Here is a 21672-nt window from a genome sequence, read left to right as displayed (position 1 = left end):
TTTGCATTCATATTTAAGATGAATGCTTTATACCTTGAAGCCAGATATTGTAGAAATGCTGGTCAGCCCATATGAAGCAAGAAAAATTGTTTCATGCCGTATGGACCACATTTCTACATATGCGGTCAAGAAAGTGAAAAACATCCATATTAAAGATGGATGCAAGTAGATGTTCCATCTAAAAATAATGGAAACCAACGGGTCCAAATGTTTTTTTACTAGAATTATAATTTCTAGTTTTTAAAATTTATTTATTTTTCATATTCATGATCTCCATATTAGAGATTATATGTCCTTAAAAATTAAGTCGTAAAATTCATCTCAAAAATAAATTTATTAAAGAGCATACGGGAGCTTGGCCGCAAGAAACCGGGTCCATGAAACAATTGTCAAAAAAATCCATAAAGAATATCCGAAAGCATGCCTATTGTTCAAAGGAGTAGTAGATATACACAATGCTCCCGCAGGAGCGTGCTTCAACCGCTCTAGTTTTAGTTCGCATATAATAAGTGAACAAGGGGAAGACGGCGAGTGAAAGTGTATTACCACCTGACTAACTGAGACAGTTACACAATCTCTGTCTCTCACCCTCCACAAGACTTCAGTTTATGTAGGAAGAGAGAAGAAGCTGCACTCTCTTGTGGTAATGGTGGCCTAAATTTTGTTGGAAAGGGGAGGAGATATGGCATGCACAAAACCTCTCTCTGCAACTGAATATTGATGCAGCACCTAAAGAAGGCACCTTGTGACACTCATCACTCGATTGGAGGCAGGCTTAAGAGGTATACATAGTTGGGTATTCCCCTTATGGATTCTCAGTTCCTGCATTTCACTTTGTTCTCTCTTTAATGCATGAAGACTTGTCTCCTGAGTGTCTTGAATTCTGGGAATTCATTTTCATTGCGGGGTTCTCTTGAGTTTCAGAGTTCAAAGATCTTTCTGCTTCATGAATTTGAGAGTTTCAGAAACCAGAGATGCTTGAGCCTCTGCTTTCTGATCTCAGATTACTTTTGTTCTGTTTGTTTTTTCTTATTTGGCTTTGCAATCCATTGTACTCGCTTAAAGTCCTTGTTTAATGGAGCTTCAGATGCATTGTCATTGCGTGGTTGTTATCTCATTCATTATGTGGATTGAGGATACTTGCTCGAAACTTTATGCATGCAAAGGCTTCATTCCTCCCTGTATGTACATTCGCTAAAGAGCTAGCGAACGACTACTGTGTGTATCTCTGTTATTCTTGGAACGATTTTTTTTTGAATTTTTTGCATATGCATTGTACAATTTCCAAAGGTTTAGCTGCTCTGCAATGGGAGGAAGCTACTGTTGGGTTGAAGGAAAAGATTGTATAACTGGTTGTTGCCATGGATCAGGTGTTTCATGGAAACATTTGATATGAATGTGAAATCCACTGACGTATTGTGATTTTTCTATTTAGAATTCTCCAAGGAAGGAGAAACTGCAATGTTTCCCAGTAAGATGTTGTGGATGTGAAAGGAAAGTGTATATTGTGTATCAGGTTAATACAGAAAATGTATATTGCAATCAGTATTTATGGGAAGGGTTGATAGAGTATCTGTACTTTATTATACAAATTTAGGTATGGTTTAGGTATCTATGATTTAGTTTTTATTATTGTCGTTTGAAATTTGTCTATAAAGAGTACATTCATATGATTTATGGACACAAGGAGTCTCTTCAGAGAAACCGGAGACTCTTCATAGAAGAAACCTAAAGCTGAGAAGGGTTGTGATGGTCCAGAAAAAGCCTCCTTATTTAGTCAACTAGAAAGGTCTGTCTATCAAGGAAATGATCTTTTATTGTGAGAGACATCATTTTTGTGCTCTGGAAGGCATTCTGGCATTCAAAGATGAGTCAATTTTAGCGGTATTCTGATGTTCTGCTTTTTGATTGCTAGAATTGAAGTTCATATTCGTAGTTGTCCTTTTTTAGCTGCACAGATCTATATAACTATCTTCAAAATGGTTGTACAAAGTGGCATTCTTGTGGTGAATTGAGATCGTTTTTGAGCTTTTCTGCATCAACCAATCGAATCCCTTTGGTTTGCTCTTCATTAGCTGCATAAGTGGTTTCGCAATTTTCTAAGTTTCTTGCCTTATCTTGCTGGTTTCCAGAATTCTTCCTTCTTGACTTTTCAGCTCTGGTTTCAACTTCTATGAAATAAAAATAAAGGTGCTTTCCTGTGAATCCAAGGTTACTATCAATTGTTAACAGAACAAAGATTTGAGTCATGGTTCATTTGCGGTAATTCAGGTCCCAAAGTGAACACGAGGATTGATCTTGTTTCAGAATAGAGGTAGTGATTCAGTGTGATGTTGTTTATTATGAAGGCCCACATCGGTATACTTGCATCATGGAACCATATTGCTATAGACTTGAAGGCATTTGGGATCTTTGTTATTCCATGGAATCTACGATGTAGCATATGGTTCATCAGGGAGCCCATCTTCTCTACAATGGCTATTTCCACGTTTTTTTCCTTCTTAGTCTTCATCTGCATGCTGCTAATTTAGTACAAGAGAATCTGTCTGATGTTGCTTTTGGTTCTTGTTCAGTTATACATTTGCTGTGTGTGTGACACTTTTTGTTGGATCATGGAACATCAGAAGGTGAAAGCCCTTTTGATGGCTTTGCTTATTTGTCGTCCGGTTTCCATTCTCATGGTTAGTTGAAGTTTTTAGAATATTAGTTTCAATTATATTTGGAATTTAACTTGTAAAAGGAATAAAATCTAAAAACTTCTAGAAATCTAAGACAAGGTGTATCACTCAAAAATGTTGTTAAGAACCTCAATTTTGGACTGGATTTCAAATGCCATAAACTTTTAGCAAATATTTAGTTAACCTTGGGAAACAACAATTACCACAAACATAGACTCCAGAACTAAAGAAATACCAAGATCTCCAAAACTGTCAAGATTTCCTAAGGAACCATTGTTACGTGCCTTTTAACAAAATCATGGTATTGTTTGTGGACCATCTCGGGCTATTTCTAACTGACCTTTCTTGAAGTTGTTCATTCTTTGCATTTGGCCCAAAAATTACATGTATTCCTTTTCCCTTCAGTCGGTTATTGATATCTTAAATTCGATTGCCTTATTTTCCTTGGGTTACTTGATGGTTAAGAGGAGAAATACTAACATACCCATCTTTTTCTGACCTTTTGTTGCTCTAGACACCGTGTTACAGTGAGGAACTTTTCTTGGAGGGACTACACAATCCTTTTGTTATGGTTGCAAGTATTCCAGTTTCTCAAGATAGTGACTCTAATGTGCTTCCTTCTGTGCACGTTGCATGCAAGATACTGGAATCTCTGTCTGTCCTTGTTGATCATATGCCTATCTGTGTTATGATGAGCTGAATCCATCATAATAGATTCCCATGCCCTTCCATTAACCCCTCTAACGATGCACTGACCAACTGCAAGAACAAGCACCCTATATTCAATTCAGATCATTGTTCGAAGATTCGGCCCTGCTGACTCTGACTCGGCTTGGGCAGGATGGCAAGGCAAATTTGGTATACAAGCTCCAGGTGTACATATATATGTGTGTGTGTATATATATATATGATTCGTCAATTTCTTTTATTATATACTCTATTTTTCTATTTTCCTTTTTTTTTTGAATTTTTAAAGCAATTTTCCTTTTTTTTTTGAATTTTTTAAAGCTAGAAATCACTTTTTTCCATTATTCCATTTTCTATGTGCTTTCTTCCATCTTTTATAGACTTTTAATGCTTCTTATAATTTATCTTGATTTTTACTAATTTTATTTTTAATTTTTAGTCAATTTTGTATTTTGTTTTGCAATTTTTAGCTCTTTCTGGCCTCGTGCAGACTTAGGCGAGTTCACCAGGACTCACTCGAGTTACACTGCTCGGGCAGGGGTGGGTTCCCAAACCTTAGCCAAGTTTTTTTGCATTGATTCAGATAGATGCCTGAAAGCATCATTTTTCTAACTTTTGTTATGATTATGCATCTCAACCATGGACTCCAATTTTGCTGACTGAAGACAGATCTTTGAATGTTGGGAGCCAACTAATCCCTTGGCTATTCTCGAGCTACATAGAATGCTATGGAACTGTAGCTGCTTCTACTCAAGAGCAACACACAGCCATTACTGGCAATATATATTTTAGTGCTATTAATGATGAGCCATTTTTGAAACCAGGTCCCCATGCTCAATTACTCCGTAGTGAAAATCAGAATGTCCATCTGTGTTCAACATGATGCTGGTGATGAGCTTCATCTCATTTGAAGTTCTTGTTCCTAGTTTCCATCTGTTTCCTCTGAGAGCCTTTATTTGGTTCCCTAGATGGCAATGAAGTTGAGCATAATCCACACAACGATCATAACTTGGAAAAAATGGATCTCAAGCATGTTCCTTCATGACCACAGGATCCAAGTAATCTTTCTCTGTTCCCTGTTGCTTTACTTTTTGCAGGATGTTCATGAGACTTTCTGGCACAGATTCGGTTTAATAGCATCAAATATCAACATGTTCATTGCAAGTGCTTCTGGTTAGATAGTTATCAGAAAGAAGTACCCCAGCTATTATTGGTTGATTAGAAAATATATTGTTGCTGAGATTTGATAGGTAAACCTCCATGATGGACTTGTAGATTAGCTATGAACAGAAAGAGTGTAAGTGATTCTTGGGAGCTGTGCGTAGCTCAGAGATCTACAAGTACCAATTAGGTGTTCCAATTAACTTATTTGGTATGTTTGTTATGGAAATTTTACTAAATTCTATGGGGACCATGGTTCATGCCAACAGCAACCTCTATCACCATCCCAGAGTGTCATATTTTCATGAGAAGATATCAAGCAATTGCATTCTGATACTGCAGATAAAGTTTAGCTGCTGGCAACTTTCTTACAGTTGGAACTCCAAATGGAAGAAAAAAAATAGTATCCATATCAATGGAGTGTTCAATGGCATTGATTGTGGGCATCTTTCAACCTGTATTTAGAAGTTTACATGGTCTCATGGTCAAAAAATGGGGAATCTTCAGTGAAAAGTTCCATTCTTCGATTGGATAGAACCTTTACCATTCAAGAACAGGTTAATGCCATGAAGATACCAACTCCTATTATCTGGCTTAAAATGTGTCTGTGGAATCCATTTGAATTGGAAGCCATGTGGTACCAGTATCAGTATCGATATTAATTTGGTGTAAATTTGATTTGCAAAATATGGCACTAAATATGCGAGCTAAAGATTTTAGGGCCAAAACCAAGGTGCATTAAGTTCACAAGGAAGATAGTAATGCTGTGGAGAAACTTCTTATTCCATTGCAAATGTCAGAGAACATCTCACTGCATGGCTAATATCACATCCTAGATATGACTAAAGTCCCAACTTGACCCTAACTAATCCCCATTCACCAGAAGTCTCTATGCAGCTCAAAAATTTTCAGCCGTGTTTAATAAATCATCAGGCATTGCTAAATCATGAGGTATGATATTAATACAATTGAAAATAAAGAAAAGAAAAAAAGTGTTTCACTCTTCAAAATGGAGATGGAGTGATGACGCCTTTAAATTCTGTAGACCACAGGAGTAGCTTCTAGAGTTGCTTCCTCTTGTAAAGTATTTTGAAATTGATTTTCTTGCAGTTATTAACAGGCCATGTGAAGTTTGAGTTTTGGTTTGCATTTATATCTGGGCCTGAGGCAGTGTGAACAAGAAAAAAATCACAGTGATGAACAGTTAAAGCACTCTAATGTATTTTCGCTTTTGATGTTTGCTAGGAGTGCTGCTTTACACGTGTATCTGAAAGCTGTTAATCTTTTCATGTGTAAAAGTTTACGTATTTACCTTTTGAGGTTAGTAAATGCACGTTCATTGAACAGAAGCAAATTTTTAATGTAATATAAAATAAAATTTTGATGTCAAACACAATGTTTAGCTTGGATGATTTCATGTCTGATATTTTTATTCTCTGAATAGGGTTGTTTTGGAGGCTGAAATAAATTCATAGATTATATGACTTGTGCGGTAAATAAATTTTCTTATTACATGGATGTTTTCTTTATTTTTAGGCAACGATTTAGGAAAGACTTTCAATTGGCAGTATGGATCATAAAACCTGGCTATGGCGGAAAAAACCTTCTCAAAAGACTATAGTGGTGGGTGAGAAATTGAACCTTTCATCAAATGAAAGTGAAGAACAGGTACATAACTGTGGACTACCTTTTTTTAAAATAGCAAATTTAATGTCAATTCCTTTCAGTTTTCATTGAAATTCGGTCTGAAGCTTTACAAGAAAGTCTGCAGTTTCCTTGTAGAAGATATAGTTACGTTTGAAAATGATAAGGTAATTTTCCAAGCCTATGTGTTTCAAAGTTACTGTTGGTCATAATTTTTGTTTGTTGTGTGTGTGTGTGTGTCTGAGAGAGAGTACATGCGTGCTTTTTTTTTGGGGAGGGGGGATGGGGGGAGCATAACCACATGTCTACATACACATAGAGTAGGTTTTAATGTGTATTGCATTGCATGACTGCAATGTATCCAATGTAAGGCAAAAATGGCATGAGATCTATCCAATGTCAGCCAAACATGAAATGCAATCTTATCCAATGTTATACAAAAGCGAAAACTGGCTTCCTTTGTAAATGCGTGTGTAGTTTTCCATTAACATTTAGTTGGCCATACTTAATGTATGTTCTATCCTTAGACACCTGGCTATATTCCCGAAGGTTAGAGGTTTTAATCTTTATGATTTCATTTGATTGTGAGTTCTTCATAATGTTGAGATATATAATTTGTGGGGCTATTGACATTTTTTTTTCAAATGAATCTCTTTTCTCAAAAGACAATGGTATCTTGGGATATTGCTTGAGGTTCAAGGTTGTGAGTTCATTCTAATCCATTAACATGAAGCGGGTTTGGGTCTCTTCTTCTCAATTATTAGACAATACCCTCCCCCTTTGCATTGATGAATCTTGCATCTTCCACTACATTCGTTAATGAGGAAGAGACTCTTAAGACCAACTTTGAATGACACATACAACATGCTACTTAGAGAAGGCTGATTAAGAAGTTTGTTACATGACCAACAAGGAAATGAAAGCAAATCGCCATGCTCTCTTTCCATCCCTAACACAAATGACCATTCACATCTTGCTTCCCCGTCCTCGTTTCCCTTTGGCAACCTAGTACTTAGCTTTCACTAAAAATCTTGGCTTCCATTTTCTCCTTTCATGTCAGTTTTTGGACCTGTTTATAGTTTTAGTGGTTGCTATTACTAGGAGGTCTGTCAACTACTACTCACTCAACTAAGGCTTTTAGCAATATCCATCCACATTCTATTTCTATCTCTGTTCCCCTCAATACCATTTCTTGCCATTCTCCCTTATATTCTCTTACAATTCAATATTTGAGGCTTATTTCCAGCCTATTGTGCGACTTCAAATAGTTATGAATGTTGTAGTTGCTAGTAAGCATTGATAAGTATAAATCAAATGCATTTTTTTGTATAAATTGGATTTTATCTCACATTAGTTGCTAAATGGTACAAAGTAATATTTTTACAATAAAAATATGTATTTTCTGGTGGAAATGTGTTGAATTTGTTCAAAGCATTACTTTATGGTATGCTAGTAACGTAAACAACTTGCTGCTTAGCTTAAAGGTTTTTCTTTTATATAAAGCATATGCATACCACATTATACTATCTAAAAACTTACCATCGAGTTGATGCATCCACTTTGGATATGACCTACTTGCATATGTTTTATCTTGGTATACAGCCCAGTCATCCATGACAATACTAGTGACGAGATCTTACGTCTTCGCATGTGGATTATAAAGTAAAAAGTACTCTAGATCTAACTGAAATTCAACTTCAAATTCTTTTTTATTTTTTATATTTTTTTCTCTTCTGTTCTTTCATAAATCATCAGTTGATTACTAGAATCCAACTTTGTAAGGTAATGCACTTTTACACATATTTTGTAGTAAAGCTTCCAACTAAACTAACTTGCATGCTGTAGAGGTCATGTCCCCATATGCAGCCTCTTCCCTCAGCTGGCGACCTGTGATTCTTTTGCCATCTCAAAGTTGTTAGATTTCCATAGAGGTCTGTACAAGAGCCTGTGATGGATTCTCCTTCATTCAGATTTTTTAGCCAATCAACAGCAGAGAAACCATAGACAGTTAGGCTTTCACTTGCTTGACTTTATTACCCTTTCCAGGGGACTTTTTAAATATATGAAGATATGATTCATGACATTTGTGTGAATTATACATGGATCACCGTAAATTGACTTTCTATTCCACAACATCTCATGCTTTATGTAGACGATTTCCACATTAGTTGGAGTGGTGCAGATGTTGGATATATGGCTTTTCAAGGCCTTATCTGGAATGCCAACACTGTTCAGAGTCATAACGGGAGTGACCAGGAACATAATGGCTACCAGAGTCTTTGCGTACTAGGATCCGGATAGGCCAAAATAACCCCTATTTTGATTGAGGCAAGGTTTTGGAGCGTATTGTGAACCAAGAGGTTTTAGGGTTTTTCCTCTAGTCAGGGTCGGTATAATTGGTTTCGCCTCATGTTGTGTAAGCCAGGGCTTGGGGATCAAGGGATCCCTGTTTGTTTAAGATATGTTGTGTATAAGCCCTGTGTGAGCATAACTGGGTTGTAAGAGGACATAAGCCCAAATCCCTGACATATGAAGCTTGCTCACAGTGTATGCATAGACGATCTCATTTTGGGAAGCCGTTCTGATAAGATAAGATCCGCCTATTAGAATTGTACGTGTGTGCTGATGGAGGATCCTTGCATCCACAAGAGTGCATGTCTTTGGGGTACACCTGTAATCCACTGAACACCCTGGAATCCGTCCAACCGTCGGTTAGCTATGATAGGTCCATTCATGTCACGACTAAAGTCTATGACGCATAGGGGTCTGTTGGGTTAGTTTGAGAAATTGGATTGGGCCCCCGGGTCTAGCCCTGATGTTTTGATAAGACATGATAAAAAAAATGATTTATCATTATTTTAGATGATTTTTGAAAATTCTATTTCATAGGAAAAATGCTTTGACAAATTTGTTGTGTAAATTCCAACTAAAGTCATCTGCACATGTGGCGTATAGTATAAAAATGGTCAATGTGTGCCACACGTGCATCCCATGGGACAGCCACGTTATTGTCCAATGGGCATGACATGAAAACCCTAACCTTAGGCATGGAAGCCCTTTTTTGGATGTAACACATAACTTTGCTATGTATAATGGGTTTTATGGTACAAGTGTGAAGTACATGTGTGGTGACATGTACTAATTCACATGTGGGAGTGTAAAGATTTTATATTTTTTTAAATTGATTAATCTCCTAATTATATGATTGAATTATCCTTTAGATATTTAGAATGAAGGGATTTAATTAGTGTGAAGGGGATATACCATGACATAAGATGATGTCATGTCCCCCTTTGATAATGACCTCACATTGAGCTTAAGTGTGAATGAAGTTTCACATTAATTGAAGCAAATGGGTGGCATGCCACCCCCATTGGATATTTGAAATGGAGATATTTTATTAAGGGTTGTGATTTGTTGATTGAAAAATCAATGGTTAAAATGAAGTTATTTTTGAAAATTAGGGTTTAAGGAAACTTAAGAAATTATTGGAAATGTGTGGAGGTGTCATGTGGGTATGTGATAAGGGTGTACACAATCATCACCATCCATGTGATAGCCATCATAGGTGATTGACTAGGCTAGGTTTTTAGCCTCTCTCAGCCCTTAGATCACTCTATGGGTGGTTGAGATCTAATCTAATATTTACATCCCACATGAAATATCTATAAATAGGACATCCTCTCATTCAATTCACACTTGAATACTTTTAAATTGAGTCACCTACCTCTCCTCTCCAAAGCTTCACGCCCCACTCAAATATTTCTCTTCTTTGTCATGATTTTACGTTAGGTGTTCTTCTTGTTTAATGCACCTCTTTCTCCTATGATGAAAATGTGTCCATTAAAACCTTTCCACTCCATTCCCATTATTTTGAGGCTACTGTTATGACCTTCAAAGCTGTTGGAAATTCATCATAATAGGAAGGTAAATGCTCCTATCTTCTCTTGAACTGTTTTGAGTGATAGTCTTTAATTCTTCTTTGTTCTTTTGCTTTTAGTTGGTGCATTTTCTAAAATATTGAATGCAAACTGTTGTGCCTTTCATGCTGCTGGCAATGCAATGAATTGGTGCACAACAGTTAGCATTAAGTTTGTTCCATGCACTTCGATCATGCCTTTTGATCCCATAATTGTTTGGAACTTTGTACCCTTGAGCCAAGACTGCACCATTTGAAGGTTGTTTGGAGTCCGTTTTCTCCCCCATTTTGGCTCGGTAGTCCCATGTCCATATTAACCCTATTTTGGACTCTTTTATGTTGAACACATAAAAGATTGATTTATTTGCTTCCCAAGATTAGATCGAAATCCGACCCTTCTTGCACTATCGAGAGTGAGTGATAGTCAAGGGTTGTAACTATACTATTGCGGTGTTCGCACGGTGATCACTTGGAAATCGGATTCCCATTAGATACTTTAAGATCATGCACATTGTTTCTTTTATCTTTACATTGATGTAATTTATTTCATTTGAGTTGTCAAAAGCAATGTTCAATTTATAAGGGCATTGTTGCTGTTGAAAAATGTTCTAGTTTTGTTCACACAGTTTGTAGTAAGAAAGGATTTTCCCAAGGTGAAACGAAAGTTTGTATAAGAGGTTTTTAAATTTTTTTTATTTTTATACCTTGTGTGATTCCCTTGATACTACTTCAGTAGAAGGTATAAATCAGTTGAAATACATCAAACACAGTTCAATGTGAAATCTGGGGTATATTAGTTCTTTCCTCGGACTGAAAATGGAAATTCCATCCACGAATGTTTTATTAGCCAGTATGATTATGCCTAGTATCCTATTGCTCTGCCCTCACCCCCCCCCCCCCCCCCCCCCTTGACTTTTCAGAAAATGGTGGACATTATCATTTTCTAATGTGGAAATGCTGTGTTGATCAGATGATTGCCCATTTCTTCATGAGAGATATCCTTGGCACCTAGAGTTGGGGGCTGTAATTTCCATATCCAACTTCTCTTGATTTATTTTTCCTATGGAGATGCTGATTGGGTTCAATATCATGACATCCATGGCTCCTCCATGGTCTTTGGGGTAATGCCTTATATCTTTGTGGTGTAAGAAGCAAGCTGCATTTTCTAAGTCCAGCATAAAAGTAGAATATCAGGCCTTGTCAGTTGCATGCATTAAGGTTGCCTTACTGTGGAGAGTCTGGAGACTCCATGTGAGGTGGGTTTCCATTTGTACCCATTGGCCTTCAAATTATCAATGCTATATCACTAGATATGGGTTTCAGGGGCTAGTAGTGTTTCATATTTTTGGACAAAATACCCATATCTCAGAGGCATTTTTGATTAACAGAGAGGATTATGGCAGGTATTTTAGGGAATAATGCATAGGATTTCAGAAAAAAAAAAATCAATAAATAGCACGATTATTTCAAATACATAATGATCTAAGAAATAATTTCTAAGAGGAATACTAAATAAGATGTGTGTGCACAGTCGCGTGTCTTTGTGTGTACTAATATGCAATCAACAAGTGTACTAATATGCAATCAATAAGTTTTCTCTTCCCTAAACCCCTGATTTCAAAAATCTTAAAATATTTTAAACCACAATTTTAAGGTTTCAGATTTATCTAAATTTAGGCTCTCTCTCTCTCTCTCTCTCTCTCTCCCAGCAGACAGCTGCATGCTAGTGAGAATAATAAGGTTTTTGAGAATAGGTCGCTCGTTGTCTCAACATTGGAAATGGTGTTACAATCATCACAACATAACCAATCAATCCATGCCTGAATCCTAATGATAACACTGATTCCATGAATGTGTTCCATCCATGAACATACTGAACATATTAAAGTGATATTGGCACTTCTTCTTTAACTGGTTTCAACACGGACAGATCACACTAGGCGATCTTACTTTTGAGTTTTACCTGGCTTTACAAAGCCATGCATTAGTTTCTTCTCAGTTTCTTGTGAACAAACTGATGTTTTTTGAGAATTTGGTACCTGTCTGGGGGCATATTGTACACAAGTATAGTATCTGTGTTTTACTTTACTCATGTAGTTGTATCATATGTTTTTAATTTTCATTAGTCATAGAGAATAGTATTAAATTGTTGAAAGTCACATATGTCACCCCATTATTGTCAAAATACATTTTTGTAAAGGACGCAGTGTAATTGTAGATTCATTTAGGAAATAAAATTTCCCCTCAAGTTTTGGGGAAATTTCTTACAATTTTGTCACCGTCCCATCCATGAATGAACTTTTTTAGATTCTCCAATAATATACTTTGCTGATGCCCCAATATATCTATATCTATATATATATATATATATATATATATATATATATATATATATATATCTGGAAAATGATGGGATTAGCCCACTAGCTCATATAAGCCCAATGGCCTAGATTGAATCTGGGCCGATCTGACAGTCACGATCTCATTTCGTATTTGAATTTTAATTTTTTTCTACAAATCCAAATTACATGAAATTTTAGACGTGTATTCTTAGAAAATAGGATAATCTAATAAAAATATCAAAAAAATAATTTACATGAAATAAATTGACCAAAATACCCCTGAAAATTTTCCGGGGTATTTTGGTCAATTTATTTATGGAGAATTATTTTTTTTAATTTTTTTTATTAAGTGTGCCTTGATGAGAAGAATAGACACCTAAAATTTCAAGTTATTTGGATTTGTATAAAAAACATTAAAATTCAATCACAAAATGACGTCGTGACCGTCAGATCGGTCCAGATTCAATCTGGGCCGTTGGGCTCATATGTTCATATGAGCTAGTGGGATAATCTCAATATTTTCCTATATATAGCCCAAATTTTAAGAGAAAGAAAACATTTAGAATTGGTGGGACTCCTCATATTAATCCTCAGTTATGATTTTTCTAAACAGGATTATAAAGCAAATTTTCTCATGAGAAGTCATGGCTAATTTTGATTAATGCTATGTACCAAGCTAGGTTGACTGGCCATTAGGTTATGATGAATCTTTTTCGACATTTAAAACTATGATGAAAATTCTGGCTGCTTCAGTTGTGTTTTCTACATACGATTCAAGAAAGTACTTTCTTGTGTGAATGGTAACGGGTACTTTCAAAGATTTCTGCAATCTGAGTGCTTTTATGAATTATTTGAATTATTTTTGTGAGTGATGTACTTTGCTGAAGTTCGCAACTAATACATTCTTCAATTTTATGCAGAATAATGAGATTGACAAAGTTGTCGATTTGGAAAGATCCTTGAAAGATCTAAATGAAAGGCTATCTTCTTCCCTCAATGAGAGTAGAGCCAAAGATGATATTGTAAAGCAACATTCAAAGGTGGCAGAAGAAGCCATTGCCGGTGATTATGCACTATATTTCCTTTACATATAAGGATTTACTTAATGCTTCTCCTCTTATTTCTATAGCATGTAAATGAGACCTTTGTGGTGGAATGTATTTTGATGCAATTTCTTTGGACCTGCGTCTTGCCTAGGCTGGGAAAAGGCAGAAGCTGAAGCTGCATCCTTTAAGCAAGAATTGGATGGGGTAGTAAGGCAGAAGGTAGCTGCAGAAGAACGCATTGTTCAATTGGATGCAGCTTTAAAAGAATGTACAAGACAGCTGCGTCATGTTCGTGAAGAACAGGAGGAGAGGATTCATGATGCAATCATGAAGACAACAAGGGACATGGACAAGGTTCGGATTGAGATAGAGGAAAAGCTTTCTGAAACAAGTAAGAGACTCATTCAAGTAACTGCAGATAACAACCAATTGCATAAAGCCCTTCAAGTTCAAGAGAAATTAATTGAAGAGATAAGTGAGAGGAAGTCGCAGGCAGAAGCAGATTTCAATGCATTATTGAGCAGATTAGATTCAGCAGAAAAAGATAACTCTGCCTTGAAATATGAGGTTTGCATGCTTGAGAAGGAGCTTGAAATTCGAAATGAAGAGAGAGAATACAATCTAAAATCATCTGAAGCATCACGTAAGCAACATTTAGAGAGCATGAAAAAGATAGCAAAGTTGGAAATGGAATGCCAGAGATTACGCCTTCTGGTTCGGAAGCGATTGCCAGGGCCTGCTGCTCTGGCACAAATGAAAAATGAAGTTGAGAATTTGGGAAGGGATGCATTTGATCAAAGGAAAAAGAAGTGGAACGCATCACATGGTTCAGCTCTAATTGTAAGAGACTACTCTCTATCTGATGATGCTCAGGAGGCTGCCAATAAGAGAATATCTATTTTAACAGAGAGGTTATGGGAAATGGAGGAAGAAACCAAAATTCTCAAGGAAACCCTGACCAAGAAGAACAGTGAACTTCAATCTTCAAGGACCATGTGTGCACGTACAGTTTCCAAGTTATCACAAGTAGAGGCACAACTTGGAGTTTTCCTTAAAGGAGAAAATTGTCTAGAGTTAATGAGGAGCCCTATCTCACATGATATTAGCCTCTCTTCAATATCTGAAGATGGAGGTAAAGAAGATGAAGCTAGCTGTGCTGAATCATGGGCTTCTGCTTTAATCTCAGAGCTCGAGCATTTTAAGAAAGAGTCACCAAATGTCCCACCATCATGTAGGTCACTTGGGGCTACTGAACTGAGTCTGATGGATGATTTTGTTGAAATGGAACGATTGGCTGTAGTTTCTGCTGGTAATCCCCAAGAATGTATGCATCCTAATTCTACGACACATGGTAATGGAGGTGAGAATGGCCACTTTAAGACTGAACAGAGTGAGCCTTCATCAGAAGTGACTGGCAAGGAGCTTGTCCCCTACAGTGATGGTCACAAAGGAGTGGATAATGAGAGTCAGAATCTCATACTAAAATATCCTTCTAAAGAAAAATTCTCAAGTTGGCTGCATGATCTCCTGAAAAACATCCTTCAGGATCGTGTTTCACAGAAGTGTTTGGATGATATACTGGAGGAGGTTAGGATCGCTGTTACAGTTTATCTGTATTCTTTGTCTGAGGAAGCTATTGATTTGAACAAATGCTCAAGCAATTCTGAAACTCTGGATTCCCCTATTGTGAATAGTCACATCTCTTGGAAATCTCCTTTGGCACCTCCTTGCATGAATTTATTGGATGGAGTGTGTGGGACCCATTTATTTTTCAAGGAAGGAAATAAGCATTCTATTTCTCCTAGATTAAACAAAGCTATCAGCAAAATAATTGAGCTTATTAATGGGTTAAGTCCAACAATTCTTACTGATTATAATGATAATCAGTTCGCTTTTAATAAAGGGGATCAGTCACTACCATACAAGAGCCCAAATGCAAATACAGGCTACACTATGCGTGTTTTTCAGTGGCAGAGTACTGAAGTTAAAGCAGTCATTCAGAAATTTTCTCAGGTCTGCAATGATCTTTTGCAGGGAAATGCTGATCTTGATCGATTTGCTGTAGAGTTGAGTGCAACATTTGACTGGATTGTAAGCCATTGCTTTTCTCTTCAAGATGTTTCGAATATGAAAGATGCAATCAAGAAAAATCTTCATTGGGATGAGCAGTCATGCAGTGATGGTGAACTTGAAGATGAAGCTCATCATACTCCAAGATCTAAAGATTCAAAGCATATGATTCAGAAATCACCTTCTGATAGCTCAGCAAGTCAAGACAAGGAAGATGTCGAACATAAGCTTAGAGAAGAAAATGAGAGACTGAATTTGGAAATATTGAATGTGACATCAGAAAAGAAATATTTGGAACACAGTTTGCAGGTGGCAACTGAAACTAATGAATCTTTGAAGGTTCAACTTCAGGATTTGGAGCAAAACATAGCAAACATACAAGAGGAGCTGGCAGCAATGAAAGAATCCAAGGGACTGATTGAGGATCAAATGGAAAATCACAAGCTATTAAATGAAGATCTCGACACCCAGCTTTCAGTTGCCAAAGTTGAATTAAATGAAGCACACCAAAAGTTTACTTCTCTGCAGGTTGAGCTTGAGGACAAGAAAAATTGTAGTGAAGAGTTGGAGGCAACCTGTCTCGAACTACAGCTTCAGTTGGAAAGGTAGAATTTTGAGTTCTGTATCGTTATAGCCACGTGACTCCATGCCTTATATTCATTCTGAGATTTCTGAATACTTATTCAATGTCCATTCTACAGTGTGGCAAACAAAAAATTATCCAAGCCTGATATGGATGGAGAGGAAATGCAAATGAGAACGGTATAACTCTTATCTTCTTTTGGTAATGAAGGGAAACAGGGAAGCATTTTAGTTATTTTGTGAAGCAGATGACATTATAAAAAAAAATGCTGAATTCTAATTTGTCTGCCGGGCTCTTGCTTTGAGTAGATCTATCTTTGTTTTGAGCTGCTCCAAAATGTTGGAAATAAGTTTGTCATGGAAAAAGAGTCCTCAAGTTGTTTTGGCATGTCCTTTATGCTTAGCGAGCTCAAAATATTCAGAGGGTTTAAGATGTAATTTGTTTGTTTTTCTTATTGTGTTAACAAACGAATGTAGTGTTTAAAAGCCCAGATTGGCTGAGTGAACCAGCCATCCAGAAAACCAAAGTGAATTGATGAATCCCTGATCTGGATCAGTGAATCAGACTGATTCTCCCATTTGAGAATTGGTCCATATATAAATTGAAAAGAATAAGAAAAAGAAAAATACTTAAAAATTTGAATGTGTGGGAACCGAGTTATATGTCCAATCCTGATCGCCTGGTTTCTTTACTGCGAGTCTATAAGAACCAGACCGGTTCCCTGTTTCGACAAGGTACTAGGTCGTCTGGACCGACTCCCTGTCCAGATCGGTGACTCTATCCAGACCGCCGGTTTTTGAAACATTGAATAAACGCATCGTGTTGTTCTTCTATTTACTTAACATTTATATTTCCCCATTCGTTATTCGAATGTAATCCCATATTGGTGAAACTTGGCTCATATTTGTGCATGTGTTTGTGAAGTTATGATGTTATTGAAAGCAAGAAAGAACTCATATACATATACGTATGCTTTTAATGCAGAATTGGGAGATTTCAGCCGCATCAGAGAAGCTGGCAGAGTGCCAAGAAACCATCTTGAACCTGGGGAAACAGTTGAAGGCACTTGCAGCACCACATGATGCTGCGCTCTTCGAAAAGGTCGTCATCTCCTCCACAAACCGCCGCCCTTCCCTATTGGATCGGCTCATAGAGGATGATGAGAACACAAAGGCAACTGAAAACCAAAGATCATCATCATCCCCCAAGACCAAGGAAATCATTTGCTCTGCTGATGCCCCACCGGCTGGTTTGTTCTTTGGCAGGAATGTATCTTCTAATCTCAAGAAGGCTGCTGAGAAGCCTGTTGGAAATAGTTTTCACGCTTCTCCAGTGAAGTCTCCTAGCCAGTTCTATGGGTTGAAAACTATGGACACCATAACCAGTGGTGGATCTCTTTCTATAGTGCCTAAGAGACAATCTGGGGGTGTCAGTCTACTGAAGAAGCTGTTACTGAGGAAGAAGAGAGGAAGCAATAAGAAGACTTAATGCTTCTTTTTACATATCGAAAGAGAGAGGCATAAAACATAATAGAAGTTTTAAAGAGTGCTGTGAATGTCTTTGAATCCTATGGGTCATTATGAAAGGGAATGAAATGAATGTAATGAATTATTGGTTTTAAGAGGAAGGTGTGGGAAGAATGGAATAATGGGGTAGGTTGGTTTTATAGTTAACTTACTAGAGTCTGGTTTTTGTAATTGTGCATTTTTTTTTTCTTTTCCATTTGAATTTTGGAAGGGGGAAGAGTGGACTGAGGGAGGGAATGTGGTTAGAGTTTTGAAGGATTTGGAGCTTGTCTATGGTTTGTATTTAATGTACATACGTGTTATGAAAAGTTTGATTTTCTGCTGTTGGCTCACTTGGTAACTTAACCAGAATACAAAATTAATACAAACGTATTATTGGATTAGTGAGTGATCTAGATTTTTTTTTTATTTAAGCCGTCTTTTTCTAGTATAATAGGGGTGATGATCTTAAACTTTCCCTAAACTCCTCCCAAGCTTGAATAAAGGAGGTGGGTTAGATAGTTAGGTTAAATCTTTGTCATATCTTATCATGAATCTTGAACTTGTGGCTTTTGATCTTATCGAGAGTATGACTCTTGATAGAGAAAAATGAAGTAATATGATGTTGGAGTATGGCCACATAAGCCTCATGAGTAAGGTTCTTCTCTTTTCTTTTATGTTAAATAAATTTAATAATATTATTTACTTTCTATAATGGAATTATTTCCTTTATATTCTTTGATTACCTTTTTTTTGATAAATATTATTCCTTTCTTTTTTATGTCACCTATCAATAATGCTCTAACGGTCATATTGAACCAAAACGTTTTCTTTAAGATAAGATAAAAGAGAAAGGAACATGAATGCTTAGCTGTTGATATGACAAAGAGAGATCTTAACCATTGGATGCAAAACCTATATCACATATCGCAAAGGGATAAGCTCCAAAGCTTATAAAAGGGAGCTCACCAACCCATTAAAATACACAACAAAATTTAAGAGCTATCTACCCACTTCTCTAGTTATCTATACGCTTCACAGCAAAATTCCACTGTCTATATTTATTTTTCCTTTTACGAATTCAGTAAAGTTGCTATTTTTATTATTTTTCTTCATATGATTCATGTAGCCAACCCCAAATAATTGGAAAAGGACTTGGATAATGATGATGATCTAAATTATGTTATTGAATTTGAATGAGATTTGTCCTCAATCCTATTTCTTAAATCCTCGTCCAAATTTATTTCTATCTTGTATCAATCCTAAAAATTCAAAAATCTCTCCTGCAACTGGTTTCATGTAAATAAGGTGATCTCTCATCATTAATTGGCAAATGTATAATAATGAAGTAACTCTCATATGATACGGATAAAATACGTCTTGAGACCCAAAGGAGCTAGCCTATACGGAAAGCGACATTAAGTTTCCCTCAAACTAATATAAAATACGTCTCTCTCATTAAAAAATTCCTCTAGCCAATCGTTGACACATTTGACTAGTTTGGATTTGAGTATCTCAACTAATCCCTTGTGATCTTTCATGCTTAGGAGGCTACTCAACCTCTTTGTACATACACATTTAATACATCCAGTAGGATAAGGTTCTCATGCAAACCAAAAAATTCATATACAAATAAATGATATGCAATAATAGATTTTCAAAACCCATTTTACAAAAGAACTCTATGAAACTTTTGATATCGTTGCGATTGAGGAATGTGCGTTGATCTCCCTTAGTGACTACACCATCATGATGCCATAGTCTTCCTCCAACCCTACTATTATTCGGCTTGTACCTGATGTTTTTTTTGCTTTTGCTCTCAATCTGGTAAAATCATATGTTGGCCATGGAGAGGCACACGAAAGTCGCGACAATGAGTCTCTATGCTCTCATGTTGTCATACCCCAAGAATTTACAATACTGATATTCCTGAGGTGTGACAGTCAAAACATATATATATCTCTTGATAGGACAATTTTACAGTGGCGAATTCTTACAAAGTAACAAAAGAAAGTTTAAGCACAACTACAATATCTTCCAAAGTTGATCCTGACGAGTGCTCAAAATAAAATCGTAGTTATTTTGAAAAAAAAAGTTTACCATAGTTTGATGAGTTTGGCTACTCAGTAAGTGATCATCATAATCCTAAAAATAATCATGATTGAAAGATATCAATATTTTAAAAAAGGAGATCTATTAACATGAATGCATTAACAGTTTCACTATAAAAAATGCATAATTAAGTATAATCCGAATAATTGAAATGCATGTAACATTTTAACATCAATGCATAATTAAAAAGATTTCACAAAATACCCTATTGGCGTCCCAAGTAGGTCACCTATATACCCCATCAGCGTCCTGATGGGTCCACTTAATCCCTATCGTCGTCCCAAATAGGTCCACTTAATCCTTGCAGGTCCACTTATACCTCACCGGCGTACTGGATGAGTCCACTTAATCCCTACTGGCGTACCGGATAGGTCCACTTATACCTCACCGGTGAACTGGATGAGTCCACTTGCATACTTAAAGTATTTCTAAATCTCTTTAAACATTCGAAAGCAGCAATATCATGTACTCAACATATCACTGAAATCATTAATATGAATTCCACTGGAACCATTAATAACAGTTACTTTCAATAACATTTCAAAAATAGCCAATCAAATATTTTGGGTTCAAATTTAGAAAGGTAGCAGTTCGTAAAGACATTCAAACATAATTGCCAATGTATAGAAAAACTCTTATAGAAATTCAAGAATACGGAATTATCACAATTTATAGGATGTCAATTTGCAAATAAACATTTCATAGACAATGCTATAATCAATGGCAAAAATATCGGTTCTCAAATAATAAGGCAGTCATTTGCACATGAAATTTATCATGTCTAAATATTAAAAAACAGTAGAAAGAAATCTCACAATTTTACTAAAAGCAGAAGTATCACATTTATTTCAAATAATTTTAGAGTATCTAAAATTTTCTAACAATGCACAAGAAAAATAAATAAATTTATTTTTAAGAATTTATAGCATTTAAAATATTTTACAATAGATAAAATGTCACCATTTTTACTAAAAAGATTATTCTTCGAAATAATGAGGTCGCTTGCGCATAAAATTTATTGCTCTTAAAATTCATGATAATAAGTAGAAATAATTATTTCATTTTATTTTTAAAAAGAATGGATTATTTTTCGAGACAATGAGGTCATTACATTAACTCCGAAAATGGGGGAGCATTAGTTCCATCCCACACAAAAACATCGTTACTTTTTTCAGAGACTCGAGTGAATGAAGAATCTTTTCCAGGGAAAAAAAGCATATAAAATCAACTTAACAGGAATTGCGATTTACACGAGAAAAAGTTACCTTGCATACCAAACCGACAACCTCCTTCCTTTTTTTCACATCCCCAATCTTCCTTTAAAGAAAGCACATATGTATCAATACCTAAACATAAACTCCAACCATGCTAGAGAGAGGGAGAGAGAGAAACCCGTTGATGGGGTTCTTTTTTTGAGAGAGAAAGAAAAACCTGCTGATGGAGTTTCATCTTTAAGAGAGAGAGAGAGAGCAAGAGAGTGTCGAATAAAAAAAATGCACCTCAGACGCCAGGTGTTGTACAAGGAGTGTTAACATAAAGTTTTAAGATGGTGGACTTAAGGTCCATCCAAATAAAATTGAACCCTCAAGTATATTAACAATAATATCGTTTAATTATTGTTAATATAAAAGTAACAATATCTTAACGGTATAAAATTATTATTATTATTATTATTATTATTATTATTATTATTATTATTAGTATCATTACTAATATATAATTATTATTTTATTTATTTATTTTATATTTATTTCTGTTAACACCATTAATATTATTATTATTATTATTATTATTATTATTTTTGGTTCCAAAAGTTTTACGTCGTCACAATCTCCCCTCCCTTAAAAAAAAATTAGTCCTCTAAATTTGTGTACCTGATTACTGAAAAAGGTAGGGATATTTTTCTCTGATATCGTCTTCTCGTT

At 35.9% G+C, this 21672-nt stretch overlaps 1 protein-coding gene across 8 annotated transcripts; it reads left to right on the top strand.

Annotated features, from left to right (window-relative positions):
- Positions 1–529: 529 nt before the first annotated feature.
- LOC18440298 (filament-like protein (DUF869)) lies at positions 530–17988 on the top strand. Of its 8 annotated transcripts, none has more exons than XM_020670970.2 (7): positions 530–782; positions 3193–3536; positions 6063–6194; positions 13352–13493; positions 13629–16152; positions 16249–16309; positions 17115–17988. In XM_020670970.2, exons 3-7 carry the CDS (start codon positions 6096–6098, stop codon positions 17616–17618), a joined length of 3330 nt encoding a protein of 1109 aa, XP_020526629.1. In that variant the 5' UTR covers positions 530–782; positions 3193–3536; positions 6063–6095; the 3' UTR covers positions 17619–17988. The 8 variants fall into 8 exon arrangements, with proteins under 8 accessions (XP_020526629.1, XP_020526630.1, XP_088712041.1 ...); XM_020670971.2 differs by having other exon boundaries at positions 3193–3551; XM_088855915.1 differs by having other exon boundaries at positions 3193–4423.
- The last annotated feature ends 3684 nt before the right edge of the window (positions 17989–21672 follow it).

The sequence above is a fragment of the Amborella trichopoda genome, chromosome 13 (assembly GCF_054954075.1).
Source record: "Amborella trichopoda isolate Santa Cruz 75 chromosome 13, AtrichopodaSantaCruz75HAP2 v2.0, whole genome shotgun sequence".
Taxonomy (NCBI): Eukaryota; Viridiplantae; Streptophyta; class Magnoliopsida; order Amborellales; family Amborellaceae; genus Amborella; species Amborella trichopoda.
This window is presented reverse-complemented; position numbering and strand designations above follow the sequence as displayed.

What these genes read in the sequence shown, in the direction of transcription:
- LOC18440298 (XM_011627305.3), top strand. Translation starts at nt 6,096, where the DNA reads ATGGATCATAAAACCTGGCTATGGCGGAAAAAACCTTCTCAAAAGACT. An exon ending in CAAATGAAAGTGAAGAACAG is followed by an intron (nt 6,195 to 13,351) that starts GTACATAACTGT and finishes AATTTTATGCAG; the next exon opens with AATAATGAGATTGACAAAGT. An exon ending in AGGAAATGCAAATGAGAACG is followed by an intron (nt 16,310 to 17,114) that starts GTATAACTCTTA and finishes CTTTTAATGCAG; the next exon opens with AATTGGGAGATTTCAGCCGC.